Source organism: Fusarium coffeatum (genome assembly GCF_003316985.1).
Source record: "Fusarium coffeatum strain FIESC_28 chromosome Unknown BRIP53273_contig_128, whole genome shotgun sequence".
In the NCBI taxonomy this organism is placed as follows: domain Eukaryota; kingdom Fungi; phylum Ascomycota; class Sordariomycetes; order Hypocreales; family Nectriaceae; genus Fusarium; species Fusarium coffeatum.
In genome coordinates this window covers 14,130-38,101 of record NW_022157921.1, presented here as the reverse complement: position 1 = coordinate 38,101, position 23,972 = coordinate 14,130, and the positions used below count along the sequence as shown (strand labels likewise).

The window sequence follows — 23,972 nt, the reverse complement described above, 5'->3', positions numbered from 1 at the left end:
GTACCGCGTTCTCGTATATACAAATATCATAATCAAGCTTCCAATAGAAGGACTTGAAGAACAGCTGGGCATTTCTTTGGAAGTACACACCAACTGACTGGCTTCGCTGGTAATGATGTGGGTGTAGCTAGGTAGCAATAGACTCCCAATATAGCATAAAAAAGTTGAAGCAATGCCATGGCACAGCGACGGTTCAAGCATAGTTGCCATTCCAAAAACGTATCGTGACATAAGTTAGAATAACCGGGAAGTAGGAGGGTAAAGCGCTCCGGTGATGCCGGTCGTCGTCTGTTGCCCAGGGCTAGACGTTGCAAACTGTCGAGGTGTGCAGCAGAGGAAAGCCAGCCACCTCCTTCTGACCAGTCGAAGTCTTCTCTATGTAAAGGGGTGGATGAACAAGTGGAGGCCAGGGGGTGCTGCTTGAGCGCAAAAGAAACGAAAGAGTCTCCATTGTTAGCAATCTCGTCATAGACTGCGTAGCAACTACTGTGCCCCTGACCTTCAACGCACCATGCGTGTAATGAAACTAGAACTCTGCCAAGTGGCTATTCAGCTGGAGGCTAAGACGCCCGGAACGGTTAGGTCGAATTATTATCACCTGGGCTTCCTCCCTGAATGGCGAGCTTTTCCCATCTCGTATGATCTAGTCTGTTTCACAGGCAAGGATATATCCGTCTTTCGTTATCCATACAAGCAAAAGCGTCCCACTTGCTTTTTTCACCCATGTGAAGCACGAAACGTTAATCGAACTTCGTTATACCCAGATTGATAGAAGCATTCACAGGTGATATCGATCTGACATACCTATTACTCTAAGTTACGCGTTGCTCTAAATCAAGAACAACACTTTGTTACTTCATACCTACCACCACCACCACCGTGCCTATACACAAATGGCCCTAACAACTTGTGGCTGCGCTACCATCGGGGGTAAGGTAATGGCAGCTATGGAGCCGACCATCTTTCCAGCGTCTGAAACTGGTGAGGAAAATCAGAGTTCTATATCTGATATTCCAGGACGTCTGGAAACTAAAGGTATCACCGAAGGTCTTGTTCCGTCTCACGAGGCTCAGTGTGATGTATTGTACGTAGCCTGGGCCATCCTCCTCAGGTGCTTCACGGGACTCGATAATGTATGTTTCGAATTCCAGAGTGAGCACAAGATCGCGGGTGAACCAGGTCGCTGCAGCACAGATGGTCACACATATGCCATGCAGGTGCATGTTCTTGCCGATCAGACTGTTCAGAGCCTGCTTGCCGGGAAGCATGCTGCAGTGACTCTGGTACCGGAAAGTAAGGCCAAGACACATTTCAACACAAACTTTTCCATCTGTAGCTTGGATGAGAAACGAGATGGAAATACCACTTTCTCTTCATGGTGCGAAATCCAAATGCGCGTTGATCCTGTCACCCTCAAAACGGTTCTATCATGGAACCCTAGCTTTATGACACGAACGCAAGCGGAGAGCATCAGCAACACTTACACCAAGATCTTTGGAGAAATTGTCGCACACCAGGAGAGAGTCATTTCCACCCTCAAATGCTGCAGCGAGTATGATGAGAGACAGATCCTGGCGTGGAACGACTTTCCAATGAGCCATGTGCAGAGATGTATCCACCAAGCCATCTCAGAACAGGGCACCATACGTCCTGATGCAGAGGCTGTCTGTGCTTGGGACGGCAGCCTCTCATACTTGCAGCTCCTTTCCTTATCAGATCGGCTTGCATCTCATCTGCAGACAATGGGTGTTGGTCGTGAAGTCTTTGTGCCTATTTGCTTTGACAAGTCGAAGTGGACCGTCGTCGCCATGCTAGCGATCCTCAAGGCCGGTGGAATATTCGTCCCGTTTGACCCTACCCAGCCCTTACTACGCTTGCAAGCTCTGTCAAACAAGGTAGAAGCCAAGACTATCCTGTGTTCCCCCCAACACCAGAATATGCTAGGGGGTTTAGTTCCTGAGCTGATCCCCGTCGATGCGCAGCTATTCGAGAGATTGGCTGAGCACAGCGAAGAGGTCTCCTGTGGATCTTGGAACAACGGCGCCTACATGATCTTCACGTCTGGCACCACAGGAGAACCCAAGGGTGCTTTGATACAGCATGGCGCTCTTCTGTCAAGCGCCCTTACCCATGGACCTGCTATGATGATGGACAACAACACACGTTCACTTCAATTTGCCGCATCGACATTTGATGTGAGCATTACTGAGATCCTAACCTGCTTGATCCTGGGAGGATGTGTTTGTATCCCCAATGAGGAAGCCAGGTTAAATGCTATCGAGGAGGCTATTGCCCAGCTTCAAGCTAACTGGGCGCTATTGACACCAACATTTGTCAAATTCATCAACCCCACCAATGTCCCATCTCTCAGGACTCTTGTCACAGGTGGAGAAGCCATGACCCAAGCTGTCATCCGGTCATGGTCCCACATCAATCTTATCAACTGCTATGGACCTGCGGAAACTTCTGTTGTCTCGCATGTCCATCGTGGTATGGTAGAGGGCAAGAACCCGTTGAACATTGGCCATCAGGTTGGTGTCCATTGTTGGGTTGTTGACCGGTATGATCACGACCGTCTCATGCCTATTGGAGCGGTCGGCGAGCTGGTGATTGAAGGCCATACGCTTGCGCGAGAATACTACAAAGAGCCGGAGAAGACCGACGAGGCTTTCATTGTTGATCCTGCTTGGACAGACCATCAGTCACAACGTGATAGGCCTCGGAGGATGTACAAAACTGGCGACCTCGTCCGATATAACCATGACGGCACTTTTCATATTGCCGGTCGCAAGGACGCTCAGATCAAGTTTCATGGTCAGCGCATTGAGCTCGGCGAGATCGAGCACCACATCAACGTCAGCCTCAACATCAAGCATGGTATGGTTGTTCTTCCCAAGAAAGGGTTCTGCGAAGGCAGACTCTTGGCTATTGTCCAGCTCACCGATGCTTCATCCAATGATCTGGTACCAAAAGGTCAGGCTTACAAGCTGATCGACGGTCCCCTCGCTAGTATCGCGCTTATCAAGGTTGAAGAGACAAAGGCATTCCTCTCTGAGAGGCTACCTGCATATATGGTTCCTTCTATGTGGCTCCCACTCGAGTTCATCCCTCGACTTCAATCAGGAAAGCTTGACCGCAAGCAGACAGGACAGTGGGTTGAAGACATGACAGAAGACTTCTACCGGCGGCTCAACCCAGTCGCTGTCAATGGCAATGCCAAAGCCCTGACATTTTCGAACGAGACGGAGTCCGAGCTACACAACATCTGGACTCACGTACTGAACCTTAAATCAGAACAACTTGGCCTCAATCAGTCTTTCCTGAGTGTCGGTGGCGACTCCATCTCTGCTATGCAAGTCATGAGTGAGTGCAAGAAGCGCGGTCTGGGTCTGACCGTCTCCCACATCATCACTTGCAAGTCCATCACTGAACTGGCACGACAAGTGAGGGATATCGAGAAGCCGACACTATTAAAAGAGTGTGTGGACGTGCCCTTCGGACTCTCGCCCATTCAGAAACTGTATTTCTCGCGACCAAACCATGATCAGGGCCACTACAATCAGAGTTTCCTGCTTCGTACGAGTCAGCATATTATCGAAGCAGACTTGCGCAAGGCCATGGAGATCACCATACGAAGGCACTCTATGCTTCGTGCCAGGTTTAGTGGGGATGCCGATGGAAATTGGTACCAGCGAGTAACTGACGAGGTTGTAACCTCTTATCGGCTGCGTACAATTGAAGTGGCATCGGGCGATGAGCTCAAACATTCGCTCGCGGACAGTCAGACATGTCTTGACGCTTCCAGTGGCCCGCTCATCGCCGTTGACCTCATCGACGAGATTGGGGAGCAACAGCGTTTATTTATGGTCGCACATCATCTCGTTATCGACCTCGTTTCCTGGAGAATTATTCTCCAGGAACTGGAGGAGTTGCTGTTACGACCTGAGGCTGTCCGTGATATCGATCGTCCTTTACCTTTCCAAACCTGGTGTAAGATGCAACAAGATCATGCTCTTGCACAGACACCGGAACAGGCCTTCCCCATTTACGGTGTCCCTGATGGCAACGCCAGCTACTGGGGCATGGAAGATGTACCCAATACCTATGGACAGATGACTGGTAAAGGCTTCGAGATTGGGCCTGCACAGACGTCTCTCATATTATCCAAGTGTCACGAAGCCTTGCGGACTGAGATCCCAGACGTTCTTATGGCCGCTATGATCTTCTCATTTGGTCAGACATTCACCGACCGTTCCATCCCGGCCATCTTTGCTGAGGGCCACGGTAGAGAGGCGTGGGACCTTTCCACCGACTTGTCGAATGTGGTCGGATGGTTTACAACAATCTACCCTGTCTTTGCAGGCTCTGAAGCATCTTCTAGTCTTATCGACACTATCAAGATGGTCAAGGATGGCCGACGCAAGATTCCTGCCAACGGAAGACCATACTTTGCGAGCCGTTGGTTGACACAGGAGGGTGACAAGGCTTTCTCGCGTCACTGGCCATTGGAGATCACGTTTAACTACCTCGGTCAATATCAACAACTCGAGCGTGAGGGTGCCCTCTTTACTCCAGTCGGCGATATCGCTGGAGAGGTTAGGAGCGCTACCGACGGCGCCGATGTCGGTCCAATGACCACATGCATTTCACTGTTCGAAGTATCTGCAGTCATCATCAAGGGTACGCTGCGATTCTCATTCTTATTCAACCAAAACATGAAATACCAGCAAGAGATTCGACAGTGGATTACCTCGTGCCAACAGAGCCTTGGCCGCCTGATCGAGTCACTGTCCGTTATGGCCCCCGAGCCAACATTAAGCGACTTTCCGCTTCTGTCTCTCACCTACGATCGTCTTCGTCTGCTCATGGAGGAGATATTACCCGAGGCCGGCATTGACGACATCAGTCGAGTGGAGGACGCATACCCTTGCTCCCCGATGCAATCAGGCTTGTTGGTTAGCACGACAAAAGACAGCGCTACCTACGCTGCGTATACAATCCATGAGGTCAGGACTAGGAGTGGTCTACCAGTGGATGTGGCGAAGCTAGAAAGCGCTTGGCGGCGAATGATTGAGTACCATCCCATGCTGCGAACTATCTTTGTAGAGAGCGTGACCCTTGAAGATTCCCTTTATGATCAAGTGGTGTTGAGAGACGTTCAAGCTCCCCTCATCGTGTCTGAAAGGGACACAGACGAAGAGGTAGTCCGCCACCTCGATGTGCCACGAAACCACAAAGATTACACTCCCCTGCTTCACGTCTTTGAGATTTGCAAGTCCAAGACAGGCAAGGTCTTTTGCAAGCTTGATATCAGCCACATTATCATGGACGGAACTTCGCTCTCCATTCTCTTTCGCGACCTCTCCCTTGCGTACGCCGGCATGCTTGGATCGAACAAGGGTCCTTTGTACAGCCATTATGTGAGGTATCTCCAGAACCAGATATCAGAACCAGGCATCGAGTATTGGAAGTCCTACCTGATGGGTGTGGAGCCGTGTCACTTCCCCATACTCGATGACGGTGAAGTTGTGGAGACGAAGGAGCTGAGAAACTTCAGAGTCAAGTTTGACGAGTTGAATCAGCTCCAGAGCTTGTGTGACAAGCGCGGTGTCACCATTGTCAACGCCATCTATGCCGCATGGGGGCTGGTGCTACGTCTTTACACCGCCTCAGATGAAGTTTGTTTCGGTCATCTTACCTCTGCGCGCGACTTGTCGATCGACGGTATCAGCGACGTCATCGGACCTGTTATCAACATGGTGACCTGCCGTGTTAACATCGGTGCTTCGACAACTCTTGGCGGCGTGGTGGCGCTCGTGCAAAAGGACTTCCTGGACAGCCTGGACTATCGTCACACTCCCCTTGCCCAAGTCCAACACGCCTTGCAGCTTTCTGACACGGCTTTGTTCAACACAGCGCTGTCGTACAGAAAACTGCCACCCGTACCGCAGAACCCTCCAGACATTGTGTTCGAGGAAGTTCGTCCCACATACGATCCTGATGAGTACAATGTGTCCGTCAATATCGAAGCCGATGAACATGACATGGCTGTTGACTTGATGTATTGGTCTGATACTATGTCAGACGCTCAAGCTACGAATGTTGCGCACGCTTTTACTACGGCGCTCAGCAACATCTTGCACCACGCTGATCGGCCTGTTTCTCAGCTCGACCATCTCGGTCCATATCACCTCCAACAAATCTCACAGTGGAATGAACACATGCCCGAAGCGGTTGAGAGATGTGTGCACGACCTGTTCCATCAGCAGGTGAAGTTGCGTCCCAATGCCCAGGCTATTGCCTCATGGGACATGGAACTCTCCTATGCTGAGCTAGACGAGGCATCGACTAACCTTGCTCATCACATTGCTACCCTAGGTGTTGACATTGAGACCTTTGTACTCGTTTGCTTTGACAAGTCAGCCTTTACGATTATCGCTATGTTGGCGATCCTCAAGGCTGGCGGAGCGTGCGTTCCCCTAGACCCAGCTCATCCTGATGCTGCTATCAGACTACGTGCTAAGGACACGCGTGCTCCTGTCGCACTCGTTCCCCCCGAGATGGCGTCTCGCTTTAGAACGATAGTCGATACAACAGTTGTCGTGGATAAGTCTCTCCTCGAGACCACCTCACAACACACCCCTCTTCCTCAGGTCAAGCCTCACAATGCATGCTTCGTCATCTATACCTCTGGAAGCACTGGCCGTCCCAAGGGTGTGGTACTAGAGCATAGAGGTCTTGCTACCAATGCCACGTGCTCCGGTCCCAAACTTGGCTACAGCGAAAGTTCGCGAGTACTTCAATTCGCCTCCTACACATTCGATAACAGTCTTGCTGAGATCTTCAGTACGCTTACTCTTGGAGGCTGCGTCTGCGTGCCATCAGAACACGAGAGGTTCCATGACTTGGCCGGGGCTATCAACCGTTATCATGTGACAATGGTTGACATCACTCCAACTGTTGCTTGTCTACTCAACCCTGCCGATGTCCCGACGTTGAAGACTTTGGCTCTGGGTGGCGAGGCTGTTACTCAGAAGTGTGTTAGTATATGGCGCGACTCTGTGTCTCTGCAGTGTTGCTATGGACCATCGGAGTGCTCCGTCAATTCAACATACTCTGGTGAAATTGCTCAGCCGGGCAAGGCTACCAACATTGGACGTGCCGTCGGCTGTGTCACTTGGGTGGTAGAGCCTACTGATCATGACCGCTTAGTTCCCATTGGTTGTGTGGGGGAGCTTCTCATCGATGGTCCCATTGTCTCTCGTGGCTACCTCAATCTACCGGAGAAGATGGCCGAGGCATTTGTTCCTCCACCTACCTTCTTGCAGGAGATGCTCCCAACTAGGGATAATGGACGTAAGCTCTACAAGACTGGCGACCTGGTGCGCTACAACTCTGACGGTACAATTACGTACCTTGGACGCAAAGACACCCAGGTAAAGCTCCACGGCCAACGCATTGAACTTGAGGAGATCGAGTATCATATCGAGGCCAGCCTGCCGCAAGGCTGGGACTCTGCTGTCGAGCTTGCCGCCCTCGAATCCAGGAAAGCACTGGCATGTTTCATTTGTGCCGACGCAAATGTCTCCCACCAAGATGGTAGCGAGGAGAGCACCATGCTTCCTATGGATGATGTACTTAGGACGCGGGCCAAGGACATTGAGACCTTGCTTTTGAACGCTATTCCTTCGTATATGATTCCATCAGTCTGGTTTCCTGTGTCTAAGATGCCCATGACCTCATCAGGGAAACTGAACCGTCGCGCTCTCCGATCGCTAGCACAAGCTGTTCCGACAGCGCTCATCAGCTCTTACAATCTGGTTGCAAAGAGTGGCCGAGCTCCGAGTAGCGACATGGAGAAGCAGCTGGCTGCCATGTGGGCCAAGGTGCTAAACATCGATGTAAGCTCTATTGGAGTCGATGATCACTTCTTTAGACTTGGCGGTGACTCTATCGCAGCGATGCAGTTGGTAACGTTGGCAAAAAAGTCAAATATCAATCTCACTGTCACTCGAATCTTTCAGATGGTTTCGCTTCTGGACATGGCCCAGTCAGCCTTACCCCTGTCTCGAGCTGCGGTCACAATTGTTCGCCCATTTTCATTGTTGTCCCAAGCGGCTTCACTGGAAGCAGTGCAACGCGAAGTTGCTGCCGCTACTCAGGTTGATGTCGGTGCGATCGAAGATATCTATCCTTGTACTGCCATCCAAGAGGGCCTCATGGCGCTGTCATCTGAGAATCCGGGGTCCTACGTCGCTCAGTTTGTTTTCCGTCTCCCTGATGGTATAGAAATTGAGAGCTTCAAGATGGCTTGGCAGCTCGTGGTTCAGGCTGAGCCAATTCTACGGACCAGGCTCGTCCAGACAACCTGCACTGGCGTTTCAAACGTGGTGATGGTTGACGACGCTCCCCAATGGTCCACCCTTGAGAGCCTCTCGCATGCGGAAGAGGCCCGGCGTCAGATTCCACTTCACAATGGTGCACGGTTAACCAACTATTGTCTCATCGAGGATCATTCCCAACTCTTGTTCGTCTGGACTATTCACCATACCCTCTACGACGGTTGGTGTCTTCCTCTCATTCTTGACAAGGTCAAGCAATGCTATCGGAACCTCCAAACCGCGGCTCGGCCACCCAATCTAAGCGGTCCGAAGTACTCGACCTTCATCCGATATCTCACTGAGGTTGACGCCGACCAAGACAACAAGTTCTGGACGTCTTACCTCTCCAACATCTCTACACAGCATTTTCCTCGCCTTCCTTCCCTCGACTACAAACCAAGCGCAAGTGGTCTTATTATAACCAAGAATGCGTTCAAACCTAAGTCATCGGGATTAGGTATTACCTCAGCTACGATGATCCGCGCAGCCTGGGCAGTGACGGTGTCTACCTACTCAGCAACATGTGATGTTGTTTTCTGGGAGACCGTGACGGGCCGTGACGCTCCCGTTGATGGAATTGAGGACATGGTCGGTGCGACATTGGCCACTGTCCCAACCCGTGTGAAGCTTGATCCTTCACAAACGGTCGCCAGCCTTCTCGACACTGTCCAATCCGAATCCGCTGCGGTCAGAATGCATCAGTTTGCAGGCATCCATCGCATCAGTCGTATCAACTCTGATACAGCTTTTGCTTGTGCCGCGCAGAATCTTTTGACCATCAACTACGGCCCACGACAGTCGATAGATTCCTTCTGGTGCGAAGAGTCCAATGAGATGGCCGGTACCAACTTTTACTCTTATGCTCTTATGCTCTCGTGCCACATTGCGGATGGCGAGCTTGAGACTGTTGTTCACTTCGATCCGAATGTCGTGTCTGAGTCACAGACGCAACGCATCATGGATCACTTCGCGACGATATTGACAGCCATCCAATTTTCGGAACTTGGGAAGGAAAGGGTTGGTGATCTTGAGACGATCAGTGCTCTGGATTACCAGGTGCTCTCTGAGATGAGTCGGCTGGCACCGCCTGCTATCGAGAGGCTGGTGCACGACCTTATCAGGGAAACTGGAGAAGCGCAACCACTGGACAAGCTGGCTGTCTGCGCATGGGACCAGACCCTCACTTACTCGGAGCTAGATTTCCAGTCTACGTGTCTTGCATCCATCCTGATTGAAGTTGGCGTTGGCGCCAATTCCTTCGTTCCCTTCTGCATGGAGAAGTCATCTTTGGTCGCTGTGACCATGCTGGGCATCCTCAAGGCAGGTGCTGCTTTTGTGCCATTGGACTATGCTCATCCCGACGCCCGTATCAGTGGAATTCTTGAAGATGTCGAGGCTACCATTATCCTGTCTTCGCCCCAGTACGACGAGCGATTGACGAGGCTGGGAGCGAACGTCCTGGCTATCTCATCTACCTTGATGCAGGGCTCCTCGCCATATGAACATCATGCTGTCAGGTTGTCTGCCAACTGTCCATCCTACTGCATCTTCACGTCCGGTACGACCGGCAAGCCAAAAGGCACCATCATTAGTCACTCCGCCTTCTGCACTGGAGCGACTGCACATGGGTCAGCTATGGGTATGAACGAGTCATCTCGGGTTTTGCAGTTTGCCTCACATACTTTCGATGCGAGTATCATGGAGACTCTCAGTACTCTAATCCACGGCGGAACTGTATGTGTGCCTTCCGAAGATGAACGTATGCACGACGTCGTGGGGGCCATTAATCGTATGGACGTTAACTGGGCTCTGTTGACACCTTCCGTCGCCCAGTTGATTGAGCCGTCTCTCGTTCCTAAACTCAAGACATTGGCACTTGGTGGGGAGGCTATGTCCCGCTCGCATATCTCCACTTGGGCACCATATGTCCAGTTGATAAATGCCTATGGACCCAGCGAGACTTCTGTTGTCGCTACCGTCAATCCCAGAGTTACGCTTACCTCTAGCCCTTCCAACATTGGCAGTGCTGTAGGAGGTGTCTGCTGGATTATCGATCTTACCAATCACAATAAACTGGTACCTGTCGGCGTTGTCGGCGAGCTGGTGGTAGAAGGCCCAATTCTTGCACAAGGGTATCTCAAGAACCCTGAGAAGACCGCCGAGTCTTTCATCATCAACCCGCCATGGTGTAATTGGTTTTCCAGCAAGACCTCCGACAACGACCGCCGATTTTACAAGACTGGAGACTTGGCCAAGCTGGAGGACGACGGATCTATCGAGTTCCAAGGAAGGAAGGATAATCAAGTCAAGATCAATGGTCAAAGACTTGAGTTGTCCGAGATTGAGCATCACTTGAGCGTTGACTCCGCCATTCGAACCTCTATAGCATTCATCCCGAGTTCTGGGCCCTTCAAGAGCCGTCTCGTTGCTATTCTGTCGCTTCAGTCCTCCTCAGTCGCCAACGGGGAGATCACAGCAGACGAGGAGATGCGACTTGTCGACTTTGAGCCATCTCATCTGAACAGCATCCGTGATGCCCTTATGGGAAATCTGGCCTCTTATATGATCCCGTCTATTTGGATCGTCGTCAACCACATTCCTCTCCTGCCTTCTGGCAAGCTTGATCGCCGACAAACGTCCAAGTGGGTCGAGTCGATGTCAACTGAGCAACACCAAAAGGTTCTAAGCGCTCAAGACCAGGACCAGACATCGGGTCTCATTCTAGACCGTGACGCGACAAGCACCGAGACCAGGCTTAGAGCTGCCTGGGCCAGGGTCTTCGGCATGACTGTCGACAACGTGCCATTTACGCGCTCATTTATCCGATTAGGAGGCGACTCAATCTCAGCGATGCAGCTTATGGCCTTTTGTAGGAGTTCCAACATGGCTGTTTCCGTCAGTCAGATCATGCGAAGCAAGTCTATCGTCGACCTTGCGTTGTCTGTCTCAACTGTGGATGATCTTACACAGGCTGACGAAGAAGAGGATAGACCTTTCCCACTTTCGCCTATACAGATAGTGTACGTTGAGAGTATGCTTACTGGCTCTACTCAATTCAACCAAAGCATGTTTCTGGAGACCGGACGCAGCATCACATCAGGGGAACTGTCGACTGCTTTGGAGGCTATCATCAAGACGCACAGCATGTTGCGTGCTCGTTTCTCATGTGTCGATGGTGTGCACTCTCAATGTGTTACGTCCGATATTCTTGGCTCATACATTCTTCAATCGGATGTGGGTGTTGATGAGTCCCGCGCCTCTCGCTTGATTGAAGAAAGCCAGAAGAGTTTGAATATCTTCCAAGGACCACTCCTCGCCGCAAACATCATCGAGATGGGTAATCCTGCCAAGCAAGTTGTCTTCCTTGCCATTCACCATCTCGTGATCGATGTTGTCTCTTGGAACATCATCCTGCAGGATCTGGAAACATTGCTATCATCACCCACCTCAAGGCTACAGAAGCCCCTCCCTTTCCAGACTTGGAACTCTCAACAACTGGAGGAGGCTTGCAACAATACAATGAGAAATGTGTTCCACGACATACCCCCGCCTTCTCAAGATCTATCATACTGGGGAATGCAGTCCGTACCCAATGTCCATGGCGATGCAGTCACCGAGACTGTAGATATGCCTGCCAACGAGCTATTGGGCTCCTACCACGAGATGCTCGACACCGATGTCGTTGACGTCTTGCTTGCCTCTCTACTCGCCTCGTTCCGTGAAAACTTTTCTGACCGGTCTTTTACGCCGTCCATCCTCAACGAGGGTCACGGTCGAGAGCCGCTGGACGATAGGCTAGACCTTTCACGCACCGTTGGTTGGTTCACCACCCTTTGTCCCATCTACCTACCCGGTACCATGCCTGAAGAACCTGATCTGCTTGACATGGTATGCTGGGTACGCGACTTCAGACGAAAGGTTCCTGGTAAAGGTCGCCCTTACTTTGCGTTTCAAATGCTATCGGATGCGGCTGAGACCCTAGAGTGGCCCGTCGAACTGGTTTTCAACTTCCTTGGTCAAAAACAAAAGACCGAATCTGAAGGCGCCGTACTGAAGCCAGCTGGCAGCATGTTCAATCTGGCCATTTCGGATACAGACATTGGAGCCGATGTGCCACGTCTTGCACTCCTCGAGATCACTGCTTCCCTGTGTGGTAGTACTCTGAACTTCAGCTTTACCTTCAATCGTCACATGAAGCGTCAATCTGGTATCCTGAACTGGATCGGCTCTTTGTCCCAGTCTATCCAAAGGGTTGTCAAAAGGCTTTCTGTATCCAGTATTGAACAGCAGCATCCCGATATTTCCCTTCTTCCGTTGGTGTTTGCTGGTCCAACAAGAATCGAGAAACGACTTGCCGAAGTCGGCATCTCGTTCAGTGCCGAGATCGAGGCCGCCTATCCATGCTCCCCAGTCCAGCAAGGTATCGTCTTGGCTCAGATCAGAAGCCCAGAGTATTATTCCTACTCTGTCTCATTTGCAGTGAATTCTACTCAACCTGGTCATGTAGTGGACGTCCAGCTGCTGGTAGATGCCTGGCAGCGTGTCGTCCAACGCCATTCTACTCTGCGGACGATCTTCGTTGACGGTATTTTGGAGGAGGGCATCATCAACCAGGTTGTACTACGCGAATATCTTGTCGCCGTTTCTGTCTTAGAGTGCTCCGAAGATGAACGAATTCAGAAGATTTCGGATCGCCCTTCACTACCTGTCATGAGCAACACACCGCCACACCATCTTACAGTTTTCAAGACTGATGACAAGGTCACTTGTGTTCTCGAGATGAGCCACGCCATATCCGACGGAACCTCTATGCCAATTTTGTTCCATGACTTGGCACTGGCGTACCAGAAGTCGCTTCCTTCCACAACCATCTCCACGTACAGGGATTATGTGTCTCACCTACAAGGCCAAGCTTCTCATGATATCAAGTACTGGCAAGACTACCTGAGTGGAGCTGAGCTATGCCACTTGCGTTTACTCTCTGAAACGGCACAGTCCAAGATCTTGCGATCTCTTGACCAGCGTATCTCCCACGCAGAAGCTCTACAAACGTTCTGTGCCGAGAGAAGCGTAACGCTTTCCACCGTTCTCCAGCTTACCTGGGCCCTGGTTCTGCAAGCTTATACGGGCCTGGATGACGTGTGCTTTGGATATCTTGTTGCGGAGAGAGATGTCCCGGTTCCTGACATCGAAAACGCAATCGGCGTCTTTATCAGCATGCTGGTCTGCAGGGTCCGTTTCTCTCCAGCCTCAACCATCGGAGACGTGCTTTGGGCTGTACAACACGATCTCAGTGCGGCTATGGGCCACAAGAATATTTCACTCGCCGACATCCAACGCATGACTGGGTTAGCGAATGAACCACTTTTCAACACTGCCTACTCGTTCCAGCGTCGATCTGTCAGCAAGTCAATGGCGACTGGGCCTCTATCATTCGACGTAAGCGATGCGCAGGATCCGAATGAGTACGACTTGACCGTCAACGTCGAGGTCTGGGACTCTACTGCGGAGGTACAGCTGTGTTACTGGTCAGACAAGGTATCTGATTCACAAGCTGAGAATATCGCATCCACCTTCGACCAGATCTTGACTTCGATCATCTCACCCGATGCCGTTCTCCCAACACACCAGCTCAACATTCTCAGCGACCATTGCGCACAGCAGTTGATCTCGTGGAACGAATTCGAACCAGAGCTCTTCAACCACTGCGTGCACCAGGTCTTTGAGCACAATGCCCATCATCTTTTCAACGATTCACCGGCCATTGAAGCTTGGGATGCCAGGTTCACTTACTGTGAGGTCGATGCAATTGCTTCTCAGCTTGCTCAGCACTTGGTATCTCTCGGTGTCACACGCGAGACGTACATCCCTCTGTGCTTCGAGAAATCGGCTTGGGCACCCACCACCATGCTTGCAGTCCTCAAGGCTGGCGCTGCTTTTGTTCCAGTCGATCCCAGCCACCCTTCGGAGCGAATCAAGTTTCTCGTCCAGAGTATCGATGCTAAGCTCATTCTCTGTTCACCGTCCCTCGTGGACAGGTTTGCAGCTATGAACATCCCAATTTTTGCCGTTAGCCACCAGTCGGTCTCTTCACTATCCACCTCACCGATCCTGCCTCCAGTGGAAGTTCAACCACGCGATGCTGCATATATAATCTTCACGTCAGGAACGACTGGTTCACCCAAGGGTACAATCATCGAGCATGCCGCATTCACTACCGGTGGTATTTCTCATGCACGAGCCATCCATATGACCTCTTCCTCTCGTGTTCTCCAATTCGCATCACACACTTTTGATGCCAGCATCATGGAGATCCTGACCACCTTCCTCGTCGGTGGCTGTGTTTGCATTCCCTCCGATGAGGAGCGCATGAATGACTTGGCTGGTGCGATCGCCAAGTATAACGTCAATTGGGCCTTGCTCACACCATCTGTGGCAAATGTACTCAAACCAGGTAGCGTTCCGAGCCTCAAGGTTCTCGTTACTGGTGGTGAAGCAATGTCTAGAGACCACATCGCCAAGTGGTCAAGTCACGCTGCTCTTATCAACGCCTACGGGCCTAGTGAGGCTTCGGTCATCGCTGCAGCGCACACCAAAGTCGATCAGCATGGCACCGTAGTAGACCGAGAGCCCACTACTATCGGACACGCCGTCGGTTGTCGTTCTTGGGTTGTCGACCCACGCAATCACAACCGTCTTATGCCGATCGGAAGCACTGGTGAGCTTGTCATCGAAGGGCCCATCGTTGCAAGAGGATACCTGAGCAACGAAACCAAGACTAGGGAGGTATTCATTGACCGCCCATCGTGGCGTTCGAAAACCAGGCTTTCTGGTAACCGGGTGGATAGGATGTACAAAACCGGTGATCTAGTCGCGTATAATTCTGACGGTTCGTTGAACTATGTGTCGCGCAAGGATACACAGATAAAACTCAACGGACAACGGGTTGAGCTTGGTGAGATCGAATATCACGTCAAGGTCTACTTGCCTGCTCATATCCAATCCGCTGTGGAGCTGGTCGTGCCTCAGAGTAAGACATCGACCAAGGCGCTGGCTATGTTCTTTACCAGCAATGAGCCTGTTGAAGCTGAGCTGGCCAATCTTCTCCTACCTATGTCATCCACTGCCACGGAAATGTGCCACTCACTGAAAACAGCTCTCAGCGCGACTCTCCCGTCACACATGGTGCCAACCATTTACATCCCAGTGATCAGGATGCCTTGGACCTTGGCGGGCAAGTTAGACCGTCAAAAGCTCAAAGCCATTGCCCAGTCCATTCCTTCTCAACAGATGGGTAACTACAAGCTTGCTGGCCCGAGCAAGAGCCGAGCTCCAACTACCTTTATGCAACGCAAGCTACAGAAGGTCTGGAGCAAAGTCCTGAACATGGCTCCGGACAGTATCAGCAGGGATGACAGCTTTTTCAGGCTGGGTGGTGATTCCGTCGGTGCCATGAAGGTTGTTGCCGCCGCGAGGATGGAGTGTGTTGCCCTCAGCGTTATGGACATCTTCAATACTCCCATTTTATCAGAGCTGGCTACCTGTTGCGAACAGTCCCAACAAGCTGCCATCGCCTACATTGAGCCCTTCTCATTGTTGAAGGACGTTGTTTCTCCCTCCCTCCTCCTTGAAGAGGTCGCCAGATACTGTGGTATCCAGCCCAGTCAGGTACAAGATTTGTACCCGTGCAGCTCCCTTCAAGAAGGTCTCGTGGCTTCATCTATGCAGAAGCCTGGTGCATATGTTGCCCGCTACGTCTTCAAGGTGCCGCCTAGCATTGACATTGAGCGTTTCAAGGTGGCATGGAAGAGGACTATTGATCACGTCGACATTTTAAGGTCGCGTATCGTAAGCACTCAATCTTTGAAGTCCTACCAAGTTATTCTTGCACCACATGAGATCAATTGGGAGTACTATAGCAGCCTTCAGGCTAGCGCCCACACAAGCCCTATCCCCGATCGCAATGGCGGTGTACTATCTCGCAATGCCATTGTCCACTCTTCCAGTCCTGACATGCGCTACTTCGTGTGGACGGTGCACCACGCCCTATACGACGCTTGGAGTATGCCCTCCATCCTCAAATTATTCTCCAATCTCTACCAGGGAGAGACTCGCCTGACACCAGTTGTTCCCTACGTCAACTTCGCCAAGTACTTGACCGACGTTGATGGTCAGTCCTCAGACGAGTTCTGGAAGGCCAGATTCCAGTCGGCCTCTCTCGTGTCTCACTTCCCAACTACCACTGCTACCGACGAGGAACCTTCGCATGCCTCGTTGGGTCATACAGTACAGTACAGCAAGGAAGCTCTAGGTATTGATATCACCATCCCAACCATCGTTCGCGCAGCTTGGGCGCTGCTTCTGGCGACCCAAACTGGCTCCGATGATGTCGGCTTTGGTGAGACATTATCCGGCCGCGATATTGCTTTAGACCATGTGGAGGATATCCTCGGCCCAACACTTACCACAATACCTTGGAGAGTCCAGATTGATCGAGGTGCTACAGTTAGTCACTTCCTGAGCACTCTTCACAAGCATGTGGCTCAGGTCATCCCCCATCAGCATTCCGGCCTTCAGCACATTAAACGTCTAGGGGCTTCGATCGCGGTTGCTTCCGACTTCAGGAATTTGCTTGTCATTCAGTCCAGCGACGACACAGCGAACGACCAAGGATTGTTGCAGCCACTTGAAGAACAAGTGGAGCACAAAACCTTCTTCACTTACCCATTGGTTGTCGAATGCTCTATTGAGGCAAACAACCTGGTTTTGACGATCCATCACGATGAGACCGTCTTGACGAGCTGGCAGACAGAGCGTATAGCTCACCAATTTGGTGCTCTTGTCAATCAGCTTATTTCTCTTTCACGGGAACCTGATCGTGCATTGTCCGCTATTCAACTACACAGTGACGAGGATGTCCAAATGGTCAAAGGATGGAACAACCAGTCACACACTACCTCCCATGACAATATGTCCAGCTTGTTCTTGCAAACTGCAACCACTTATCCCGACGCACCCGGTATCCGCGCTTGGGATGGTGATCTCAACTATGAGTCTCTCGCACAATACTCTGCGCAGCTCGCCAAGCACCTCATACAACAGGGTGTAGGAGCTGAGGTCATGGTACCTTGCTGCATGGACAAGTCTCTCTGGACATCAGTTGCCATGCTCGCTGTCATTCTTGCAGGCGGAGCCATCGTTCCCTTGGACCCCGCTCATCCTCCCGCTCGCCATGCAGAGATCACCCGCGAATGCAATTCCCGTGTCGTATTATGTTCCCCGCAGTATGCGGACCGCTTCGACGGCGTCGTTGACACTGTAATCAATGTCGACAAAAGCTTGTCCAACACCCATGAACGTGTCGCACTGCAAGACCTTCCGACTGTGTCAAGATACGATGCCGCTTTTGTCATATACACTTCTGGCAGTACCGGAAAGGCCAAGGGCGTTATGATTGAACATGGCTCATTTATCGCAAGCCTGAGAGCCTACACACAACGCACGCATCTTACGTCAACTTCGAGAGTGTTCCACTTTACATCTTACGCCTTCGACGTTGCCATGGGAGAGACGTTCGGTGCATTTACCACTGGTGCTTGTCTCTGCGTTCCTAGCGAGGAGATGAGGATGACCGACTTAGCAGGCGCGATGAACTCACTCAACGCTACATGGGCCTTCCTGACACCTTCACTTGCGAACATGCAAGATCCATACGCCTTCACAACACTCCAGACGCTTGTCTGCGGAGGTGAGGCCCTGTCGGCTGAGACTATTGCCAAGTGGGCAGATACCGTTGAGTTGATAAATGGTTATGGGCCTGCTGAGTGTACTGTTTTCGCCGTTGCCAACGCCAATGTCTCTGCCGATAAGGATCACACCAACATTGGTCGAGCGTTGGACGGTTGCCACACTTGGATTGTCGATCCTAGGGACCACAATCGTCTTCTTCCTGTAGGCTGTGAAGGCGAGTTGCTCATCAGCGGGCCTATTGTTTCTCGCGGCTACCTCAATGACGAACGCAAGACCGCACAAGCATTCATCAACAACCCGGTTTGGATGTCCGCCTTTACTGAGAAGCCTGTTCGTCTATACAAGACAGGCGACTTGGTCAGGTACTGCCAAAATGGAAGCTTGGTATACGTCGGTCGCAAGGACAACCAGGTCAAGCTCCACGGTCAGCGCATGGAGCTCGGCGAGATCGAAGCCTGCCTTGAGACGCATGCAGACCTTCGCAATGCTCTTGTTGCACTGCCGAAATCTGGTATCTTCAAGGGTCGACTCGTGGCCATAGTCTCTTTCAAGGACTTCGAGTCCGAGAATCCTGGCCTTGCAACTTCGCAGTTCACTCCGGTTTCCGCCTCTGAAATGGAAGCTGCTCGCCTGCATGTTTCTACCCTACAACACACTTTATCGGAGAATCTGCCGCCTTACATGATGCCCTCTTCGTGGCTTGTGGTTAGCGCTATTCCTTTGTTACTATCTGGCAAGCTTGATAGGGTCAGTTGCCAGACCTGGCTTGCCGATATGGATGCAGAGATGCCCGAGTTTCTGGTTGACGGTGGGCCCAGCGAGGATGTTGTTGTGTCTGACACCACGGAGATTGGACGTCTCCTTCAGCGAATCTGGTCTTCAGTTCTTCGCATTCCAGAGGACAAGACACCTACCAACCGCTCTTTTATTTCCCTCGGTGGTGACTCCATTATGGCCATGCAAATCATGTCTCGCTGCCGCGACCACTCCATCAAATTGACCATGCGAGACATCATGAGCGGCCGCCCCATTACCGAATTGGTTTCTATTCTCGAGAAAGAAGACCGGCCTACACAGACCACCATACCGGATGACGAGGATAATAATGACCAACCATTCGGACTGTCACCGATCCAGCAGCTCTTCTTCAACAACAGCTCAAACAAGGACCGTGGAGACCGCTTCAACCAGAGCCAGCTCTTTTCTATGCACGGTTCCATCGATACATCCAGGTTTGCACAAGCCATTCGTGCTCTTGTGCAAAGACATCCTATGCTTCGCGCTCGTTTCAGTAAATCCATCGATGGACAATGGACACAACAGATTGCCCCCGACAGCGAAAGTGCCTACTCACTGCACTTCCACAATGTCAGCGCCACATCCGAGTTGGTCGACGTCATCGCTTCCAGTCAAGAGAGCATTGATATTTCCGGTCCCATTTTTATCGTCGACCACTTCATCATGCCTGACACTCCTCCAACAGTGTCGCTGATAGCCCACCATCTCGTCGTTGACGTTGTGTCCTGGATCAACATTGCTCAAGATCTGGAGACATTACTCTCGTCCTCGCTCCCTCCATCACCTAAGCCGCTCTCATTCCGACGATGGAATGTTGCGCAGGTCGAGCACGCCAAGTCACTTGAAAGAAAGGGTGAACGATTCCTTCCATTTACTGTACAACCCGCAGATCTGAACTTTTGGGGTATATCCAAGGTTCTCAACACCTATTCCCAAGTCACTCAGCAATCATTTTCCCTTTCCGATACCAACATTCTTTCCATGCTATTAACCGATTCCCACGCAGCCCTCAGGACTGAACCTCTCGATCTCTTCATCTCATCCTTGCTCCAATCATTTGGACAGTGTTTCCCAGACAGAGACCTCCCAACGTTGTTCAACGAAGGCCACGGTCGCGAACCATGGGACGACAGCATTGATCTTTCTGAAACTGTTGGATGGTTCACTTCCCTTTGTCCTATCCATTTATCGCGACAGAACGTTGAGCATTCTGGAACTATCGACTATGTTCGCAAGGTCAAGGACTTGCGACGTAGCATTCCCAGCAACGGTCGTCCGTACTTTGCTCAGCGCTACCTTACCGAGTCTGGAAGGCTCCATCTCGACACACATGAACCCATGGAGATCTTATTGAACTTCCTCGGCCGCTCTCAACAGAGTGGTGAGGAAGATACTATCTTGCGCTCTTCGAACTTGCCATTGAGCGAGGAGGATCTTCAGGTGATGTCAGATATCGGACCCGATACTCAACGCATGGCTCTTTTTGAGATCTCCATCAGTATCCTTGATGAGGGCATCCAATTCATCTTCATGTACAACAAGCACATGCTTCGTCAAAACCTCATTCAGAAATGGATTGCCACGTGCAAGGACGTTGTTACCAACATGGCAAGGGAGCTCAGCGCAGTTCCATCCTTCCCTACCCTCAGCGACTTCCCTCTTATGCCCTTAGACTACGCCGGGCTCCAAGATATAGTTGACAAGTCTCTACCTGCCGCTCATCTTCGTTACGATGAAGTAGAGGACATTTATCCATGCTCGCCAATGCAGGAGGGTATCTTGCTAAGCCAACTACTTGATCCTTCCCATTACCTGTTCCACACCGTACTCGAAGTATCCTCTCCAACTAGCGTATATATCGACGCTTCACAGTTGGCTTTGGCCTGCTCAGCGGTCGTTGAACGTCACGCCGCACTACGCACCATCTTCATCGAAAGTGTTCACGGTAGTGGCTCATTTGATCAAGTTGTTACACGTCCCCGCAAAGCTCGTATCAGCACGATCAAGTGTCGTGAGATCGATGTCATGGCAAAGCTGAACGCAAGATCGCTGGCCAAGACTAACAAGAAACATGGGCAGCCCATTCTTCCATATCAGATCACCATTTGCGCAACACCACAGGGCAAGGTCTTCATGAAGGTTGAGATGAACCACGCTGTCACAGATGGTGCTTCTACGGCTGTTATCCTCCGCGACATCTCAGACGCTTACAGCAACTGCTTATCGACCACAAAAGCTCCCCCCTACAAAGAGTACATCAAGTATATCCTCAGCCAGTCACCTGATGCGACTCTCGTTTACTGGAAGACCTATCTCTCTGGTGCTTACTTCACCGAGTTTCCAACCATGAACTCAGATCGTATGTTAATTAAAAACCTCGGCTCCATTACCGTCGACTTTGAGCGATTCGCCGAACTCCATTCTCTAGGTTTGGAGCTGGGTGTGACATTCTCCAACATTATTATGGTCGCATGGGCACTTGTTCTGCGGAAATACACTAATTCGCAAGATGTTTGCTTTGGATACTTGGCCTCCGGTCGCGACGCTCGTATTGATGGCGTGGCTGATATCGTTGGACCTTTGATCAACATGCTCGTGTTCCGCTTCCAATTCACACACGGCATGCTTCTCAAGCAAGTTCTTCTCGACGCCCAAGAAGATTACGTCAACAGTCTTCCATATCAGCATTTCTCTCTCGCCCGTGTTACTCATGCACTGGGACAATCGAAACATGGCTTCTTTAACACAGCTGTGTCCATTCAAAACGCAGGTACATCAGAAGACTCAAATCTAGGTGGCCTTCAATACGAATCGATGGAGGCGTTTGACCCGAGTGAATACGCGGTCACACTCAACGCAAATACCACTCGCGGTGATGAAGGCATTGTGTTCCGATACTGGAATAGCGTTCTTTCCCACACGCAGGCCGAGGACCTTGCGCACGTGATGTCCGACGTACTCAGCGACATCATTGATCACAACGAGGAGGCTCTGTCGCATTTACGAGTGTCACGAGATTCATCTCTACCTACCCACGCCGATTCATCCATGGAAGACGACTGGACATTCCAGCACGGCCATATGCGCCGCGCTGTCTCGACTCCCGCCTCGACAGTCAGCTACTCAACAGGCCCTGGTCCCACCATCTTCTCACCATCAGCCTCCTGGGGTACCCTGGCCAAGGATCGATTCCATGAGAAGCTATCATCGTTGTGGAGAGATCATCTTGACGTTGAGACGACTGATATCACATACGAGGCAAGCTTCTTTGAACAAGGCGGTGACTCTATCATCGCCATGGCCATGGTCGGCGACGCCAGAGACAAGAATCTCCCTCTCACGGTAGCCGACATCTTCAAGAACCCAACATTCAGCTCTATGCTTAAGGTTCTGAGAGACAAATCATACAAAGACAACGACATGGCATCTACCGACGGTGACACTTCCCTAGTGGACTCCAAGAACGATGGTGTCGTCGCCGAGTATGTCTACAAACCACTGTCTCTTCTAGGACAGCAGGACCCTGAAAGGTTCGTTCGTGACATTGTGTGCCCTCTCGTTGGCATTTCTCGGGCCACTATCATTGATGTTCTCCCCACAACCGACTTCCAAGCCCAAGCCGTTGAAGGAAGCCTGTTGGACTCACGATGGATGCTGAATTACTTTTACCTCGATGGATGTGGACATTTGGACGTTGATCTTCTACGGGAGAGTATCACAAACATCACTGCTGCATTCGATATCCTCCGCACTGTCTTCGTGCCCTATCAGGCGACCTACCTTCAAGTTATCCTCCGTCACTTACAGCCTGATATCACCATCCACGACGTTGATGATATCGAGCAGTTCACTTCTGAGCTTGAGTCAAACCATCTTCAGCAACCTGCACTCCCCGAACGTCCCTCTCTTCGCTTCGTTATTGCACGACATAACAGGTCCCAAAGACATAGGATCTTCATCAGATTATCACACGCTCTGTACGATGGTGTTTGTTTCCCAACTATTCTCAATGCCTTGAAGGCGTCTTACGAGGGAGACGTTATCGTCACCACACCATCATATGCGACATATATCTGCGGTGTGAGGGGCAGGACCAGGTCCGAACAATACACATACTGGCGATCTCTCCTCAAACACTCCACTCCGACAGACATCATCCCTCGACAAACGAGTGTAATGCGCACATTCCCTACTCAAGTCCTTAAGAGAGTTGTAACTACAGCCTCTCTGGCGGCTTACGGCATCACCACCGCTACCGTCATCAAAGCAGCCTGGTCTACAGTCCTTGCCAAAGCCACTGGAAAAACAGACGTTGTTTTTGGGCATCTCATCAACGGACGCAACGCACATCACGTTCCTGGTATCGAAGCTATCGTCGGTCCTTGCCTGAATGTAGTTCCCGTCCGTGTCCCGTTCCAAGACTCTTGGACGGTGCTCGATCTTCTTCGCCATATCCAGCATCAACAAGTGGACACCATGCCATATGAATCACTTGGCTTCAGGGATATCATCAGGAACTGCACTGATTGGAATGACGATGGAGCAATGGGCTTTCCTACCATGGTTCAGCATCAGAGCATGGCTCAAACTGATAGTCTATCCATTGGAGATAACACGTATAATGTGGGCGTGATTGCTTCGCAGGAGGATACTGCCGACTTTAGCGTCGTCACTACACCGCAAGGCTCAGACAGTACTGAAGTCTGTTTCTTGTACCCCGCGGGTGGACATGTGGGCAAGGACTTTGCTGAGCAATTGTTTGATGCTCTTTGTGATAGCATTACGGATTTCTCGAAGAACGTGGATGTTCCTCTTGTATTCTAATCTCTTTTCTTTTTACTTACTGTCTTTCCTTTCTCTTCTATTAGTTGGTATTATCGACTGTTCACTTACATATGCCGCTTCACAATCCGTTGTGGTGATTTCTGAGTCTTTGTTAACTGTAAATCAAGTAGTTTACTATGATACAAGACTTGAAGTAATTCTGATATTTATACTATTTACAAAATGGGGGTATCTGGGTTTCAATATAACTGACATGAG

General features: G+C 51.0%; 1 protein-coding gene across 1 annotated transcript; it reads left to right on the top strand.

Moving 5' to 3' along the window:
• Window positions 1-893: 893 nt before the first annotated feature.
• FIESC28_05918 (uncharacterized protein) lies at window positions 894-23,753 on the top strand (the record flags this gene model as incomplete). The annotated part of the gene is made up of 2 exons (XM_031160063.1): window positions 894-11,401; window positions 11,447-23,753. 2 exons carry the CDS (start codon window positions 894-896, stop codon window positions 23,751-23,753), a joined length of 22,815 nt encoding a protein of 7,604 aa, XP_031015833.1.
• Between the last annotated feature and the right edge of the window lie 219 nt (window positions 23,754-23,972).